This window comes from Trichomonas vaginalis, chromosome V, assembly GCF_026262505.1.
Source record: "Trichomonas vaginalis G3 chromosome V, whole genome shotgun sequence".
In the NCBI taxonomy this organism is placed as follows: Eukaryota; Parabasalia; order Trichomonadida; family Trichomonadidae; genus Trichomonas; species Trichomonas vaginalis.
Window position 1 is genome coordinate 29677448 of NC_067207.1, and position 16811 is coordinate 29694258.

Below are 16811 nucleotides of genomic sequence, written 5' to 3' on the forward strand. Positions count from 1 at the left end.
AGCGTTTTACATGGTAAACGTTATTTTTACATGTATTTTTCAGCAACTTCGTCAAATAATTTTATAGCACTATCTATCTCATCTACTTCAAACGTTTCTTTACCTTTTATGGGAGCACCATACATTTTCTCAAACTTTTCAAGTAGTTCTGTTTCTGCAGCTCTCATATCATTAGCAAACACAACCTTGACTCTATTGACTATACTGTCATATCTTAGAGTTATATTATATGTTCTTCCTATCTTATATCTCTTTGTGTTGAAGTCCTTCGGTTTCTGAACGATGTAAAGTAAGCCTTCACTGCAACGTTCCGTATCGAATGAACCATGTGTTATGAAGTTATATCCAACAACTGGGTCTAACCATAACAAAACTATTGGTATAAGACTTTTGTCGATGAGATATGCTGCAGTTCCATAGAATCTTACCGATATCAAAAGCTCAGGATTTCTTGTCAAAATTTTCTGAGTTGAAGCAATTCTAACCCAGTCCTGCGGTCTCTTTCCAGATGGAGATATAATGTCTGACAAAGAATATTTGTTGTATTTCTTTGAGTATCTTACGTTTAAATCACCTATTCTAACCACTTTGGTGTCATTGTCTATCTTTCCAACTGTTTCAAACTCAACCTTTAACATTTTCTGTTCTTACATACAAGATAAAAAAAATATTTTTTAAAAAACTAACTTTATTTTTTTTTCTATCTTAAGGAAATTCATGATTTTCATACAGAATTCGGCAAAAATAATGTTTAGGGTAGAAGGTTAGATCTAACCTCTTTTCTAACCTCTTTTCTACCCTCTTGAATTTGTCATGAATTTTCATGAATTTTCATGAATTTTCATGATTTCATCGTAAATGTTTTGCTTCGTAAATGTTTTGCTTCGTAAATGTTTTGTTGAGATTTCTTCATCGAAATGAGCGTAAAGGACCCAAAAATAATGTTTAGGGTAGAAGGTTAGATCTAACCTCTTTTCTAACCTCTTTTCTACCCTCTTGAATTTTCATGAATTTGTCATGAATTTTCATGAATTTTCATGAATTTTCATGATTTCATCGTACATGTTTTGTTGAGATTTCTTCATCGAAATGTTTTGTTGAGATTTCATCGTTTATGTTTTGTCAAGACTTTCTTCGTAATGAGCGTAAAGGACCCAAAAATATATTTTAGGGTAGAAGGTTAGATCTAACCTCTTTTCTAACCTCTTTTCTACCCTCTTGAATTTTCAAGACTTCTTCGTAAATGTTTTGTCAAGACTTCTTCATCGTAATGAGCGTAAATCAGACAAAAATATATTTTAGGGTAGAAGGTTAGATCTAACCTGTTTTCTAACCTGTTTTCTACCCCAGTTATTTTATAAGCGTTTCACATGGTAAACGTTATTTTTGGAATTTTGTGAAAACTCAACGGTTTGACACAAGCCCTAAAAATTATTTTACTCAGAATTTTATACAGAATTCAATAAAAATATATTTTAGGGTAGAAGGTTAGATCTAACCTCTTTTCTAACCTCTTTTCTACCCCAGTTATTTTATAAGCGTTTCACATGAATTGTACGATGTATATTTGAAATCCTAAACAATTTCGTAGCTTCTATTTCTTCTTTTAGTATGTCAAATGTTTTAACGATACCGAAAGTTTCTTTATACTTCTTCTTGACATCAGATAGAAGGAAATCGTCTGCTGTTGGATAGTTTTTGTTCAGAAATGCTAACATGTCCATTTTATTTTCTGCTGGCTTTTCTGCTTCTTTCTTTAAGTCTGCATAGTCGTTTCGCATACGTTCTATCTCTTTGACGGAGTAGTTATATTTCCTCATTGCTGCTTTACATTTTGAACATTGCGGGTTCATTTTTGCGTTATATTCTGAAACCTTACCTGCTAAAACAACCAAGGCGTCAATGGTTTTCTTTAAATCTGAAGCAGTTGGTCTTATCTGTTCGTTCCATATTTTACCTCTTCTATCTTTATCTCTTATCTGCCATACACATTCAGCAACTAACGAAACAAAGTTGTCGTAGGTCTTAAACTCCTCCGATTTATATATGTCAGAAATATTTTTATATACCATATCGCAATCTTTGTCCATAACCTTATGGTTGCAATGAAAACCAAGGAACTCATAATTTACCTTTCGTATGAACTTCTTTATTTCTACTGAGTCAGTCAGTCCGACTTCTATTTCATCGAATTCTGGAATAGTAAGCTTTTGTTGTTGGATTTCAGGAAGTTTAGGTAGATGGTCAATAATATCCTGCATGTCGTAAAGATACTGTTCATTTTGTTCATCTTTCGCACTACAGTCTAAATTACTTGTTAACAGTTCTTGCTTTATCTTCTGGATTTCTGTTTCGAAAGTATATGAAGAAGGAATGAAGCTTTTCATCTCTACTAACATAGATGTTGGATTCATGACTAACGAGTTTGGTGCTGTTGTTTGAATTGCTGTTGTGCCGATTGTTGACATTTCTGTTCTTTTATACAAAATAAAAAAATAAATAAAAATAAAACTAATTTTATTTTTTATTTCGGGAAAATTCATGAAAATTCAAGAGGTTAGAAAACAGGTTAGATCTAACCTTCTACCCTAAATTATATTTTTGGTGTAAATTTCATGAGTTTTCGAGAGTTTTCTACGATGGTAGAAAAGAGGTTAGAAAACAGGTTAGATCTAACCTTCTACCCTAAATTATATTTTTGGTGTAAATTTCATGAGTTTTCGAGAGTTTTCGAGAGTTTTCTACGATGGTAGAAAAGAGGTTAGAAAACAGGTTAGATCTAACCTTCTACCCTAAATTATATTTTTGCTGAATTCAATAAAAATAAATGGTTCATTTACTCACAATATTTTTGTACAAAACAACCCCAAACTTTTAACTTCTTTGCTGCAGCTTCTAATGCTATCTTAGCGAGTTCATATTCTCTAAATTCTCTCTTTAAATCTTCTTGTTCCCATTGGTCTAGTTCGTATGGAGAATCTCTATAACCATAACATATCTCACGTTCATGTTCTATTTGTTTAAGCACATTTTTCTAACTTCTTGTTCGAACAAAGGTTTAGCATTCTTTACTGTATCTTCAAGTTCTTCTTCATCTAATTTCTCATGAACTTTCTTGTCTATGGAGTCCAGAATTTTTCCAACTGCTATACAATATTTTGGAGAAGCCCACATTGCTATATAGTTTACGAGTCTTGGGTCTACATACATTCCTCTAACCTGTTTGATTTCATCAGAAATTCCTGCATGAATTTTGTATAAAAAGCAACCCGCTGTTTTCCGCGGGTTGGTATATTCTTCACAAAATGCCTTAAAATACTCTTCCCAGGACTTATTTTCCAACAACCTTCTAAAGTCTTTCCTAAACTGCTGACACATCTTTGTTGCATTTATATAACCATCCTTGTCTCTACGTAAGACTTCAATACCGTTGTAAGTGCCTTTTGTGAATGTTTCGCCATTAGATTTGTTCGTGAACGTTTTTGCTTCGACTGACATTACTGTTCTTACAATAAAAATAAAAAATATTTTTTGGTGGGACGTCGGACATTCGTTTGTGGCTTAACCGTCGGACATTCGTTTGTGGCTTAACCGTCGGACCACAACGATAAAAATCTCGACAAAACATATACGATGAAGTCTCAACAAAACATTTACGATGAAGTCTTAACAAAAAATATACGATGAAATCTATTTCCTGTGTTGTTGTCAAAATGTCATGTTGTCACACTTTTTCAGAGAAGTTAAAATGACCGAGTGACCGAGTGACCGAGTGACCTGGTCGCCTAAAATATATTTTTTTCTATCTTAAGGAAATTCATGAAAATTCACCTGTTGAATTTTGTATAAAAAGCAACCCGCTGTTTTCCGCGGGTTGGTATATTCTTCACAAAATGCTTGTTTTGAGGTCGAGCCACTTTTGGCTCCACCGTATTCTTTCAACCAAAATATATTTTTGTCGAATTCAGCACAAAATTCATGAAAATTCAAGAGGGTAGAAAAGAGGTGAGAAAACAGGTTAGATCTAACCATCTACCCTAAATTATATTTTTGGGTCATTTACGCTCATTACGATGAAGAAGTCTTGACAAAACATATACGAAGAAATTCATGAAAATTCATGAAAATTCATGAAAATTCATGAAAATTCAACGGGTGAAAAAACAGGTGAAAAAAGAGGTGAGATCGCACCACTTCACCTAAACTTTATTTTTCAATACTTTTTCAGCACTTTTCCGTAGTTATATATGAAAGACAATTCGAGATAAAAGTCATAGTACAATGGAATAATATGTTGCACACCATTTGTTGTGAACCAAACTTGAAAGTCAGAGAAACTGTTACTAGGTGGTTCGTAGAATTTAGAAGCAAAGTCATAAAAGTCCTTACCAATACATAGAAAACTATTGTTGCTTGAACTGAAACTTGCATGACACATAACATTTTGAGGGTCAAACACGTTTCTATAAACCATCAAATCTGCTGGTGGAAGTATAAATTTAAAAGGACCGTCAGGTGGTAATGGTTCGTTCTGGTTTAGTAACCGAAGAAATTGTGCCCAAGAACGTTTGTCTACTTCCCAAAATAAAAACTCTGTATCTCTTGGAGGGTTAATTTCAATCTTTTGAAATGAAACGGTTGAGTTCATCTTATCGTATTCTAGTTTTAGATAGTATGTTCCATTTAGTAAAGAGTCGTATTTTTCTTGAAATTCCCAATAATATTTGTTTATTTGAGTTTGAAAGTCATTTAGAGTTTTTTCAAGACTTTCGTCTGAACGAACTGTAAAGATTCTCATTTCGTCAAATTTTTCTATTAGACCATCAGAACCTTTATACTGACCGTGAAAATATACTGCAAACATAAACGCGTTAGTTCTATTTGAAAACAAAACTCTTCTAAATCCTATTGCCTTTGCATCTGAAGGACTTTGAAGCCAACGAATTGGATAGTCAAACCTGTATGTTCGGGATGAAATTTCTTCATCTGAAATAGTCCTACCAGCATTTGTAAAGATATAGTTAACGGTTTTGTATCTGCTACTTTTGTTCTTTGTTTTTCAACCTGAAGCATTTAATATATGTAAAAATATACTGTTTTAAAATGGTATGCCATTTCATATTTCTCATCTAACAAACATGTTGTCTGACTGCTTGAGGGTTATGTTGGTATCGTTCGAGCTTGACACTTGCAATTCCTTCAATTGCATTCAAAATGTCTGAGTCTGAATCAGCCATTTGTTCTCTCTTTGTAGTCTTGAAGGCGTCAAGAAGTTTTGCAGCTGTTGTGACATTGCCATATGCATAGTATATATGACCGTCCAAATCTGTTACGGTTAGTCTGAGATTGTATCCTTTCTTATTTCCGTCTTGAATTGCAGCAAGTACACCCATGAAGCCTTCTTTGTTCTTTCCTTCGTCAAAGTTTACTGTAAAGTCTCCACCTTGTCCAATTTTAGCACGAACTTCACGATACTTCTCATATGCATATCTTGTTCTTTCCATGGGAGCATGTGTGTCTTCACCTTTTCCTTTTTTCCTTCTCAAAGGATGCAATTGTTCGTCATGTTTCCAATAGAATCTGGCAAAGCCGTCGTGTCCCTCAACTTGAGGTTCACTAACATCGAAAGGCATGTCCATAAGACGTTCTTCTTCTAACCTCTCTAGTCTGTTTGGATAATTTGCACGTGCTGTTTCCAAATCCATTTCGTAGCGAAGACCAGACAATTTGTCATAGACTTTTATGGGTCTTCCCTTCCTATATTTAAACTTCTTCGAAACTCTCCAACCATATCTTTGCAACTCTGCTTTTATTCTAGCAGACTTTCTATCCATTCTATATGGGGGCATTTTTATAAAAATAAAAAAAAATATACTGTTTTCTTTTACTTTACATAACCTCCTGCTACCATAAGCCTTTGACGCCAACCCATACCAGCCAATGAAGGTTGACTTGGTTTAGTTTCCAAACTAAACTTTGGTTTTGGTTTATCTTCAGTTTTTGGCTCACCTTCTTCTATCGGTTTTTCGTCACTTTTCGGTTCCTCTGACTTTACCCCACCTGCAGGTATGGTTGTGTCGTCAACATCTTCATAAATATCATATGCCATTTGTTTTTGTTTTCCTTTCAACTTTTTGTGTTTGTTGTAAAGTTTAGAATATTTTGACTCTAAGTCAATGAGATGTTCTATAATGAACTGTTGGTCAGTGAAGTAAACTTTTCCATCTGTTGTCTCGAAAGCTCCTTCAGACTTCAATATTTTATTTGTGAGAGTCTGTTTCTTTTTTGAGATACTAGCCGTTCCATTTCTATGAAAAGTGACTTTATAGTTAGGGTTTGTATTTCCAGACCTGGCACTTTCTATTATTGAATTTTTCTCTTCATCTGTAAGTTCTTTGACAGGTTTTGACAATGGTTCTGAACTTTTTGTTTGTGGTGTCAAATCTACCGTTTCAACTTCTTCGGTCATTTCATCTCAGTAAAAAATTTTAGTTTGGTTTGTTTTCAACTGGTTGTTGTTGTTTTTTAAGTCGGTCTAAAACTTCCTGAGGTATAGGAAGAACTTGACAAACACGTTGTGTAACTGCTGGAAGTCGACAAATCCATCTTGAACTCATTTGTCTCAATGCTGTATTGTTCATTTCATCTCAGTAAAAAATTTTACATTCCCCAAGTTTGAGGCGGTTGCGGTTGGTTATTGTTTACCCACTGTTGTGCATGGTTATATCCTCTGTTAAAGAATCTTTCACCTTGGTCCATATAGTGTCCTGCTTGGTTATAGTAGTCATTTGCTTTGTTATAATAGTCATTTGCTTGTTTTCCTACATTATCCATCCATCCTTGAACTTTTCCTCTTGTTTCAGGATTTGGAATAAGATTTGTTGCATCTCGTGCTACATCCCAACCTTTCTGTACAGTTTGTATAATAGGTTGTGCTTTCTCTTTCAGTATACCTAATGTACTCAAAATCTTCCTTCCAACTCCAAATACACCTCTGGCTATTGTTCCCACTGCGGGTAAAAATCTGGATGCAACTCCTGCTAACGCGCCAAATAAACCCATTTCTTACAGGGTAAAAAATGACGAATTCAAACAAGGACCCGTATGTTTCTAAAGCGACAAAGAAAGCACTCATGATAAAAATCTTCAGTTCAACTCCGAACGCATGGTTTATGGATATCTTGGAAAACATTCCGAGAGTTAGAACAGATGGACCACCATACTGGTTAATATTTGTTGGTCAAAATACAAGATACTGTGAAGCCATACCATTACAGTCCAAAAATATTTTAGATGTGAAAACTGCTTTGACAATATTCGTTGACAAATACCATCCAACAAAACTGACATCTGACTGTGAAAGTTCTTTCAAATCAGATGATGTAAAAAACTATCTGCGTTCAAAAAATGTAAACCAATATTTCATTGTCGACCAAAACCATTCTGCTCTTGGTGTCATTGACGGTTGTATAAAAATCTTAAGAGACTTAAACCAACCACAAGGTGGTGAAGCAAATGAAATGTCATATGACGACAAATATAGACACTTCTCCATGGCAAAGATGAGACAAGTTTTAAATATTTACAATAACCGTAAACAAAAAGGTTTGGGAAACCACTCCCCCGAAGAAATGAAAAACAACCCTGACTTAGAGAAAGACTATATATTTAATAGTTTAGTCAAAAGAGACAAACAAGAAAGAATGCCAGGCTTCAAACTTCGGAAGGGTGACAAAGTAAAAATAGAAATACCTAAACGCGACCCATATGAAAATACTATTGACTATGACAACAATGGGAACCCGACAGGTACTCACGTTCGTGTTCGTAAAAATAGAAGAAAGTATACAAGAGAATATTATGAAGTTTTAGGCAAACATGGCAAAATGTACACACTGCAAGCAGAAGATAAAACTACTATTGCCAGACCTCGTTTCAAACTTGTCAAAGTTCAAGGTGGTATACTTTCAAAGACAGTTCCTAACAAATATAAGACAACTCCTGACGAATATGCTAAAGAAGTTGAAAATGACGACTAAGCAATTCTATACCATGCGTAAACTGTCATGTAAGGTGGCATGTAGTCTTTACCCAAGCCTGTTGGATTTGTTGTGAAAGTGTGTGAATGATGATTTCCTGCGGTTCCACAGAAAATCCCCGCGTTTGAATCTACCGGGTCACTTGAAATATCATATCTATCCATTCCCTGTCTATCCGAACCTGCTGCAAGATTTCTATAACCTCTTTTTGTTATTGAATGTGAATGACTACCTGTTGTGTTTGTCGTTCCTGTATGAGTGTGCGGTGGAAGGTTTGCTTCTTTAATTTTCTTCGAACCTCCTGCCGTCTTTGAATATCTAGCACAGTATAAGAATTTGTCTACAATCTGCTTCCATTCACCAAAACCAAGTACTACTTCTGGTCTGGTAGAGTTCATTGACGTATAAATAGAGCCTGCAGGATATAATGTTTGAAGTATTTCAGTCTTTAATGTTTGAAGCTCTGTTTTGTCAGCCTTCTTATCTAACATTGCTGGTAGTTCATATGCTTCAAAGTTTCTGGCATGACTTTCAATGTTCCTGCAACTGTTATCTAAATTGTTTAGTGTATTTTTACGCTTGTACTTGGATTCTCTAAAGGTGCACTTGAACCAAGGTCAAAGTTCAATATTATGTCGTCTGCTCTAACAGTTGTGAAGGATTTATGTGTATGGTTCTTGTCTGCTTTGTTGTCTAACTCATCGTTAACATATGTTTTATCCGCTTTAAGGTCTAAACATCCTGAAACCCATCCTGTATCGGCTTTAGTTTTTAAAATCTTCGATGTCCATTCATGATACCATTCAGCCCTTTCTATAATTTCGTTATCTTTTTCATCCACATATTCCTTATCCGCCTTCTTCACTAACACACTAGCCACCCATTCCTTATCTGCTTTCTTTTCAAGGCTAACGTTTAAGTCTGTTATTTCAGATATAGAATGTGTATGTCCAACGGCACTTTTCATGTTTAAGGTTTCTTGTAAGTTTGTAATATTTGCAATGGTATGTGTATGAGTCTTTTTAGAATATTCGTTTTCAGCTCTTGTCACTTCACTTGACATTTTATTGTCAACATATGTTTTGTCTGCTAGTTCAGGATGAGTATGTTCTTTTGTTGCATAAGCTTTGTTAGCTCTTTCTTCTTCTTTTGCTATTGCATCGTCTACATATTCTTTGTCAGCTTTGTTGCCAACATCTGCTTTCAAAAGAAGTTCATTTATAGGTTTCTCGTTTAAAGTTCCTTTTGTTGGATTTATACAGACAGTATGGTTCTTATTGTCTTGAAACAGAAACTCATCTGTCATTGGGTTTAATGTCAGTTTTAAGTTTCCTTCTTTCAATGACTCAGATATCTTAGAATAGTTTGAAAAGTTTGTTGTGTTCTTATTTAGAGCTTGTATAATGAGTTGTCGGTTGTGTTGTATTTCTCTCATAGACGCTGTTTCATTTGACATTTTTATTCTAGATAAAATATGCTTTCAATAGAAAAAGAAAATTCAAGAGTTGCTACAACTAAACCATTAGATGAACTTTTTACGAATGTCGGTCAAAAGTTTGAGACAGAGACCGTAAAGCATGAAGGCTATCGTTTTGACTACCCGTTAAGATGGTTAAGAGACCCATCTGTCACAAAAGCTATTGGCTTTCGTAGAATGAAGTTCATTTCAGAAGCCATACATGGTTTCCCATTTACAGTCGGTTTTGAAGTTCGATACTATAACAAAGAAAAACGTATGTATGAGAAATTTGAACAGGGAAAACTTTTACAAGTGAATTTGCTTGTAAACTTAGAAACAACTCTTCAAGCTTTTCAAGAAAAAATAAACGATATCTATCTCGAATATGCAAAACAGTACAACATTGACGAAGGAGAGTACCATCTCGATATTTTATATGACAGGAAAAATGCAACTGTTAAAATCAATAGAATAGAAGACCTTGGAGAAAACGTTTATATTTCTACAAAATATAACAACTTGGCATGGTATAGATTTTTGAGGATGTTAAATCAGCCTGCAGCATATCCAGTACACCCGAACTTTTATGAAGTCGAAAACCCTAATGGAACATATGAAAATGTTTTCGACCAAGATGCTATTATAGTTCATGCTTCATTTTCTGGTGCACAAAACTCTTTTTTATGCTTGGCAAATGACTTTTACGAAAAACCTACAAAGTTATACGAACCACCAAGTGGAAGTATTTCAGACTTTCAAGTATGGTTTACTACAGATGGGAAAAAGAATAATTCCATTATACCATGCGTTTTACTTAGAACTTAGTTTCATATACAACTACTATCGAACGGTAAAAATATAACTTTTTAATACGGTTGAGGTGTTGGATTTGGTTGCCAACTAGACTGTGGTGCAGGTTCAGGCTGTTGTATAACAGGAGCTTGTTCTTCTGGTTCAGGGTCTTTAGGTATAATACCAACGAACTGACCTACCCTTTTACCAATATTTTTGACACCGTTCCAAATTCCTCTTCCGACAGATTTTATTCCATTCCATATACCTCTTCCAACATTTCGAAAGAAGTTTCCTATCTTACTGAAGAAACCCATTTTACTATATGTAAAAATCTAATGTCCGCCTAGTCTCTTACGTTTCCTGTTGAGTTCCATAGCATTCTTTAACTGGAGCTCATACATTCTGTTTCTCCTCTGGTAGAAAACATATTCTGGGTCAACTCCTGTGTTCGCGTCATCTGCATAAAGTTGTTTATATCCCACTTCAGGGTTTGTATAAAACTCTTTCCATCTCATATTTGCATACCATGGTGGCAAACCTAACGCAGCGTCATTTGACATGGCAGTTTGCATTTGTACATCTGTTGGCACTTGACCATAGTTTGCCATTGCAGTTTGTATTCTAACTTCATTTGGAATATTCTCTGGGTTTGGTTGTCCAGGTTGCTGTGCATTCGCTAAGTTCTGTGCGTCCATTTAATATTAGATAAAAATATCTCTTACGAGTACATATGCTGAACATTTGCAGGCATTGGTTCATCTTCATATTCTCTATATCTTTCTGCCACGTCAAAGAAATAAATGACACAATGGAAAAAACCTAAAACAAGTAGTCCTATTTCAAACCACATTTACTTACTAATAAAATTTCTTTATTGTGACACTTTCTCCAGTTTATAGGACCTCTCTCATATTTATCTTGTCATATCTAAACTCATAGTCATGTATGTCCTCTAACCATCTCATAACGGTTTCCAAACCACTTTTATCGGATGTAAAGTAAAAGCATGGATGGTTATGTAAAACGTCTAAAGTTTCTAAAGAGTCTCTCAAAGTCCAGTCTACTTGGTATTGAAAATCCCATGTGTTATAGAACGGCGGGTCCACTATAAAGAAAACATTTTCCTTGTCTTTATATTTTTCATACAACTCTGTCCAATGACATCTCACAAACTCTATGCCCTCAATATATTTTTCTATGTTCTCTTTGAAAACATTTGTATAGTTAAGATATAAAACTTTTGACATAAGTGTTTCAATGTCATGAACTCTTATAGAACCACTATATAATAGTCTAGCAGATATACTATCCCAGTCTATATATTCTGCTTTTTTCAAAACCTCTCTCACAATATTTTTCTTATCTAATGGTATACGTTCCATCTTACCTATAGGTATCTTTTCTTTTAACGCTTTCAATATATTGTTTGTGTCTGGTATATGTTTGAGACGGTCCATATAGTTGTCGAAGTCATTGCATATAATCTTTGAGTCTGGAAATATTGTATGGCACAGATGGGATATATAGAAACTTCCACCGAACAAATCTACAAATGTTAGACCATTCGGTAGTTTCTTAAGTTCTCTCAATAGAATATCCTTACATCTACTCTTATTTCCAAAGAACGGTAACGGTGGTTTTGTAAAATTCATTTATATATAATAATAAAAATGTTTTTTCCTGAAAAGTGACAGAAAAGTGACAAAACATTTACGATGAAGAAGTTTCGACAAAACATTTACGAAGAAATCATGAAAATTCAAGAGGTGAGAAAACAGGTGAGAAAACGGGTGACATCTCACCTCTTCACCTAAATTATATTTTTGGGTCATTTACGCTCATTACGATGAAGAAGTCTTGACAAAACATTTACGTTCATGTTTGACAAAACATGAAAACATATATAATTTGTGAAAAGCGACACATTATATAATGTTTTCGACCCAGAAGACTAACAATTTTCCGAATAAAAACTTCATTTATACTAAACATCTTCAGGGCTAGAAGGCACGAAGTGCCTGGAAGCCCCACTTCCTTTTTTTTTTTTTTTTTTTTTTTTTTCTTTCTATAATTCTCTTTTGCATCGATAACACTACTTTTTAAAATTAGAAGTTCGGCTATTTCTTTGCAATTTTTTGTGGTGCTTCATGAAGAGATGTTTGCCCATAAAAGTTTTTAGCATTGATATCAGAACCATCCAAAATATGAAGTTCGACTGTTTCAATTCTATTATTAGTTGCGGCATAATGATGAACAGTTTGTCTAGAATTTTCTCTATCATAGCACCATTTAGAATTAGAAGCTAGGCCATTTCTTTGGTTAATTTAGAGTGGAGAAAAAGTAAAAAATGACGAAAATCTGGATCAATTTTTTTCACCCTACGTTCCCAACTTCTGGAAAACGGTTTTTCACCCTTATGATCAGTTTCAGACACTTTGGGAGTCTCCCAAACTTTGATATTTTGCATTATGATAGAGAAACGTGTCTAGTTTAACGCACAGAGAGATATATGCTCATTGAGTTCTTTTGTGTGTCTGTCATATTCTAGTTTCTTTCGTTTTCACTTATTTGCTTCTGTTGATTCTATGTTTGACTTTTTTGACATCTGTTTATTTTGATTTTTGAGTGAACTCAAATCATTGACTTTGAGGGTTATAGGCTGTTTCCGTTCTGCAGCTCACCATAGCCTGCACATTTTCGCTAAATGCTGTCGTCTTAAACCTCCTCTACTCTGTGCACCAAAAACTCGGTTTAAAAGCATAGGATTGCTTGACATTTGTTTGCAACATAGTGGGGTCATTCAGCATTTGTTGTTGCAACTGTTGTTGTGTGTGTCAGTTTTACTATTGGATGTTTCAATGCTCTCTTCCTCTTACGTATATTCTTACGTAGCTTACGTGGCATTTTAAGTGAAGTAAAAACATTTACGATGAAGAAGTTTTCGACAAAACATTTACGAAGAAATCATGAAAATTCAAGAGGTGAGAAAACAGGTGAAGAAACGGGTGACATCTCACCTCTTCACCTAAATTATATTTTTGGGTCATTTACGCTCATTACGATGAAGAAGTCTTGACAAAACATTTACGTTCATGTTTGACAAAACATGAAAACATATATAATTTGTGAAAAGCGACACATTATATAATGTTTTCGACCCAGAAGACTAACAATTTTCCAATAAAAACTTCATTTATACTAAACATCTTCAGGGCTAGAGGCACGAAGTGGCCTGGAACCCACTTCCTTTTTTTTTTTTTTTTTTTTTTTTTTTTTTTTTTAAGTGTTAAAAATATAATTCTCTCATTTGGTAATAAAATCGAAAATTTGATTTTTAAAATCTTACCAAGTTGTTGATGATGATTCACTTTCTTCATCATCATCACTGTATTGACATTAGACAAGAACAGTTTCATTAGAACGTTGAGATTCAATCCAGAGAAATCGACAACGAGACTTATCAATGAAAAACAATTCCAAATTCCTTTGACGATGTCGAATGCCGCAGAAGGACTCAATGTTTGATTCCAATCACGAGTTTAAAGATCAATATGTTGGTACAAAGAAAGACAAAGTGCAGTTGATTTCTTTGGAAAGCGAATCAGAAAGAGAAGTTGTTTTCCATTCGAATATCACTGCTTATGATTTCTCTAGTAATTACATGCTTTTGCACAAACAGATTCAACAATTTCCATCTACAAACACAGCGAATCAATGATTTTCTCGATACAACTAAACGCTGGAACAATCGAAGCTTTAGCTGTTTCTGCAATTTTCCAAGATGGTCGCTGTAGGAACAAGAGAAGGAGAAATCTATTTAGTGTCTATTTTATCAAAACACGTGACACAGATTTTGATTTGGAATCTTTTGTTTGCACAAATTTGGTAATTACTAAAAATTGGGGATTCATTGTTGCTTTTTTGCGAAGGTTTGGATGATACAACTTGGCCGCAAAGATCGTTGTTTATACTTGCAATGGAGTTAAAGTGGCTGAATACCCAATAAACAGATTACCAACATTCTGTTGCTCTCAATGACAGGTACGGATTCGACCACTCATTTTCACGAATTCGAATCAAGAAATTGTTTTGTTTGAAGCTCCTTTCCCTGAAAAGATGACGAAGATTTGCGATAAAATTGGAGATTTCACTATTATATTGAACAGTGGGGTACAAGGTCTCTGATTGCAATCACAACTGATGGTTTTCTGTTCATGTTATCCCGGTATTTTAATTTTATTATTTTTATCTTGTATTATTGTAAATATATATTTTCGTTTTATATATATTATTCTTTTCCAAAATGTGTATCTCTTTATTCTGTTAATTTTACCAAAAGTTAACAAGACATTCTCGCAACTTTGTTATATACTTATTTATTTGAAAGTAGATACACGTAAACTACAAAATTTATAGGGTTGTACAAACTGGCACAATTTTGCGGGCCGCGTGCCAGCTCCTGGCAGGCGGCCAAAATCAAAAAAGTGGCCAAAAATCGGGCCTCGTGGCGTGGAAAGGGTGGACCCGAAGGGCGACATCCTTTCCACGCCACTCGGCCTATGACCACATTATATAATATGCCTCATTATTATTTTTTCTTCTTTCTCTTCTTTTTTTTTTCTTTTTCTCTTTTCTTTCTTCTTTTTCCTTTTCCTTCCTTTTTTTCTAGTTTTGGAAAGGAAAAAGTAAAAAATTTAATAATTAATTTTATTACTATGAAAATATACTTTTTAGCTTATATTGTAAGCTGTGAGAGTTTTAAGTGATGGAAGTATATAAATCAAATTTGAAATTCAACAAATCTTGTTATGATTAAGTTGAATATTGTACTCTAATTAAGATTTTAGTTATGAACTCAGGTATTATATAATAAAAGTATAACTCAGGATAATAAAGAGGTTTTTAAATGTAGATCTGAAAATCAAACTACCATGTTTGATATGATTAAGTTGAATAATGTTATTTATTAAATGGTTCAAATCTGTGAATCGGCAATTACAAATTAAAGGCGTAGTTCAAAAAATTAAGAGATTTTAAAAATTTAATATCAGAATTAAACTAAAAAAAGGATTTAGTTATTTTCAGTAATTATCAGAAAAGGTTAAAAGATAGGGTAAGTAATGAGACTTGAGTGAGATGTGAGAAATCATATGTAAATATTAGATATTGGTTAGTAAGGTAGTAATGAGAGTTAAGATCTGTTAGTAAGGTGTATGAGAGTTAAGATCTGGTTAGTAAGTAGATGAGAGTTAAGATCTGGTTAGTAAGGTAGTAATGAAGTTAAGATTGGTTAGTAAGGTAGTAATGAGAGTAAGATCTGGTTAGTAAGGTAGTAATGAGAGTTAAGATCTGTTAGTAAGGTAGTAATGAGAGTTAAGATCTGGTTAGTAAGGTAGTATGAGAGTTAAGATCTGGTTAGTAAGGTAGTAATGAGAGTTAAGATCTGGTTAGTAAGGTAGTAATGAGAGTTAAGATCTGGTTAGTAAGGTAGTAATGAGAGTTAAGATCTGGTTAGTAAGGTAGTAATGAGAGTTAAGATCTGGTTAGTAAGGTAGTAATGAGGTTAAGATCTGGTTAGTAAGGTAGTAATGAGAGTTAAGATCTGGTTAGTAGGTAGTAATGAGAGTTAAGATCTGGTTAGTAAGGTAGTAATGAGAGTTAAGATCTGTTAGTAGTAGTATGAGAGTTAGATCTGGTTAGTAAGTAGTAATGAGAGTTAAGATCTGGTTAGTAAGGTAGTATGAGAGTTAGATCTGGTTAGTAAGTAGTAATGAGAGTTAAGATCTGTTAGTAAGGTAGTAATGAGAGTTAAGATCTGGTTAGTAAGTGTAGTAATGAGAGTTAAGATCTGGTTAGTAAGGTAGTAATGAGAGTTAAGATCTGGTTAGTAAGGTAGTAATGAGAGTTTAAGATCTGGTTTAGTAGGTAAGTAATGAGAGTTAAGATCTGGTTTAGTAAGGTAGTAATGAGAAGTTAAGATCTGGTTAGTAAGGTAGTAATGAGAGTTAAGATCTGGTTAGTAAGGTAGTAATGAGAGTTAAGATCTGGTTAGTAAGGTATAATGAGAGTTAAGATCTGGTTAGTAAGGTAGTAATGAGAGTTAAGATCTGGTTAGTAAGGTAGTAATGAGAGTTAAATCTGGTTAGTAAGGTAGTAATGAGAGTAATGTATTGGTAAAGGTAGTAATGAGAGTTAAGATCTGTTAGTAAGGTAGTAATGAAGTTAAGATTGGTTAAGTAGGTAGTATGAGAGTTAAGATCTGGTTAGTAAGGTAGTAATGAGAGTTAAATCTGGTTAGTAAGGTAGTAATGAGAGTTAAGATCTGGTTAGTATAAGGTAGTAATGAGAGTTAAGATCTGGTTAGTAAGGTAGTAATGAGAGTTAAGATCTGGTTAGTAAGGTAGTAATGAGAGTTAAGATCTGGTTAGTAAGGTAGTAATGAGAGTTAAGATCTGGTTAGTAAGTAGTAATGAGAGTTAAGATCTGGTTAGTAAGGTAGTAATGAGAGTTAAGATCTG

At 34.0% G+C, this 16811-nt stretch overlaps 8 protein-coding genes and 2 pseudogenes across 10 annotated transcripts, besides 1 other annotated feature; 2 read left to right on the plus strand and 8 right to left on the minus strand.

Annotated features, from left to right (window-relative positions):
• Positions 1–12358: part of a mobile genetic element that runs on past the window's edge.
• On the minus strand, positions 127–638 carry TVAGG3_0426470 (organellar and viral DNA polymerase type B; the record flags this gene model as incomplete). Its single annotated transcript, XM_051233632.1, has 1 exon — positions 127–638. A coding segment is annotated over one exon (512 nt), but the record flags the coding sequence as incomplete, so codon positions are not given.
• TVAGG3_0426480 (organellar and viral DNA polymerase type B) lies at positions 1880–2468 on the minus strand (the record flags this gene model as incomplete). Its single annotated transcript, XM_051233633.1, has 1 exon — positions 1880–2468. A coding segment is annotated over one exon (589 nt), but the record flags the coding sequence as incomplete, so codon positions are not given.
• On the minus strand, positions 3013–3498 carry TVAGG3_0426490 (KilA, N-terminal/APSES-type HTH, DNA-binding family; the record flags this gene model as incomplete). The annotated part of the gene is made up of 1 exon (XM_051233634.1): positions 3013–3498. The coding sequence occupies one exon, from the start codon at positions 3496–3498 to the stop codon at positions 3013–3015; it is 486 nt and encodes a 161-aa protein (XP_051103364.1).
• Positions 5139–5834, minus strand: TVAGG3_0426500 (uncharacterized protein; the record flags this gene model as incomplete). Its single annotated transcript, XM_051233635.1, has 1 exon — positions 5139–5834. A coding segment is annotated over one exon (696 nt), but the record flags the coding sequence as incomplete, so codon positions are not given.
• On the minus strand, positions 6489–6641 carry TVAGG3_0426510 (uncharacterized protein; the record flags this gene model as incomplete). The annotated part of the gene is made up of 1 exon (XM_051233636.1): positions 6489–6641. One exon carries the CDS (start codon positions 6639–6641, stop codon positions 6489–6491), a length of 153 nt encoding a protein of 50 aa, XP_051103366.1.
• On the plus strand, positions 7080–8055 carry TVAGG3_0426520 (annotated as a pseudogene). Its single transcript has one exon. A coding segment is annotated over exon 1 (976 nt).
• Positions 8309–9495, minus strand: TVAGG3_0426530 (annotated as a pseudogene). The gene has a single exon. A coding segment is annotated over exon 1 (1187 nt).
• Positions 9514–9867, plus strand: TVAGG3_0426540 (uncharacterized protein; the record flags this gene model as incomplete). The annotated part of the gene is made up of 1 exon (XM_051233637.1): positions 9514–9867. A coding segment is annotated over one exon (354 nt), but the record flags the coding sequence as incomplete, so codon positions are not given.
• Positions 10365–10607, minus strand: TVAGG3_0426550 (serine threonine-protein phosphatase family; the record flags this gene model as incomplete). The annotated part of the gene is made up of 1 exon (XM_051233638.1): positions 10365–10607. One exon carries the CDS (start codon positions 10605–10607, stop codon positions 10365–10367), a length of 243 nt encoding a protein of 80 aa, XP_051103368.1.
• Positions 10626–10988, minus strand: TVAGG3_0426560 (uncharacterized protein; the record flags this gene model as incomplete). Its single annotated transcript, XM_051233639.1, has 1 exon — positions 10626–10988. The coding sequence occupies one exon, from the start codon at positions 10986–10988 to the stop codon at positions 10626–10628; it is 363 nt and encodes a 120-aa protein (XP_051103369.1).
• Positions 12359–16811: the final 4453 nt, after the last annotated feature.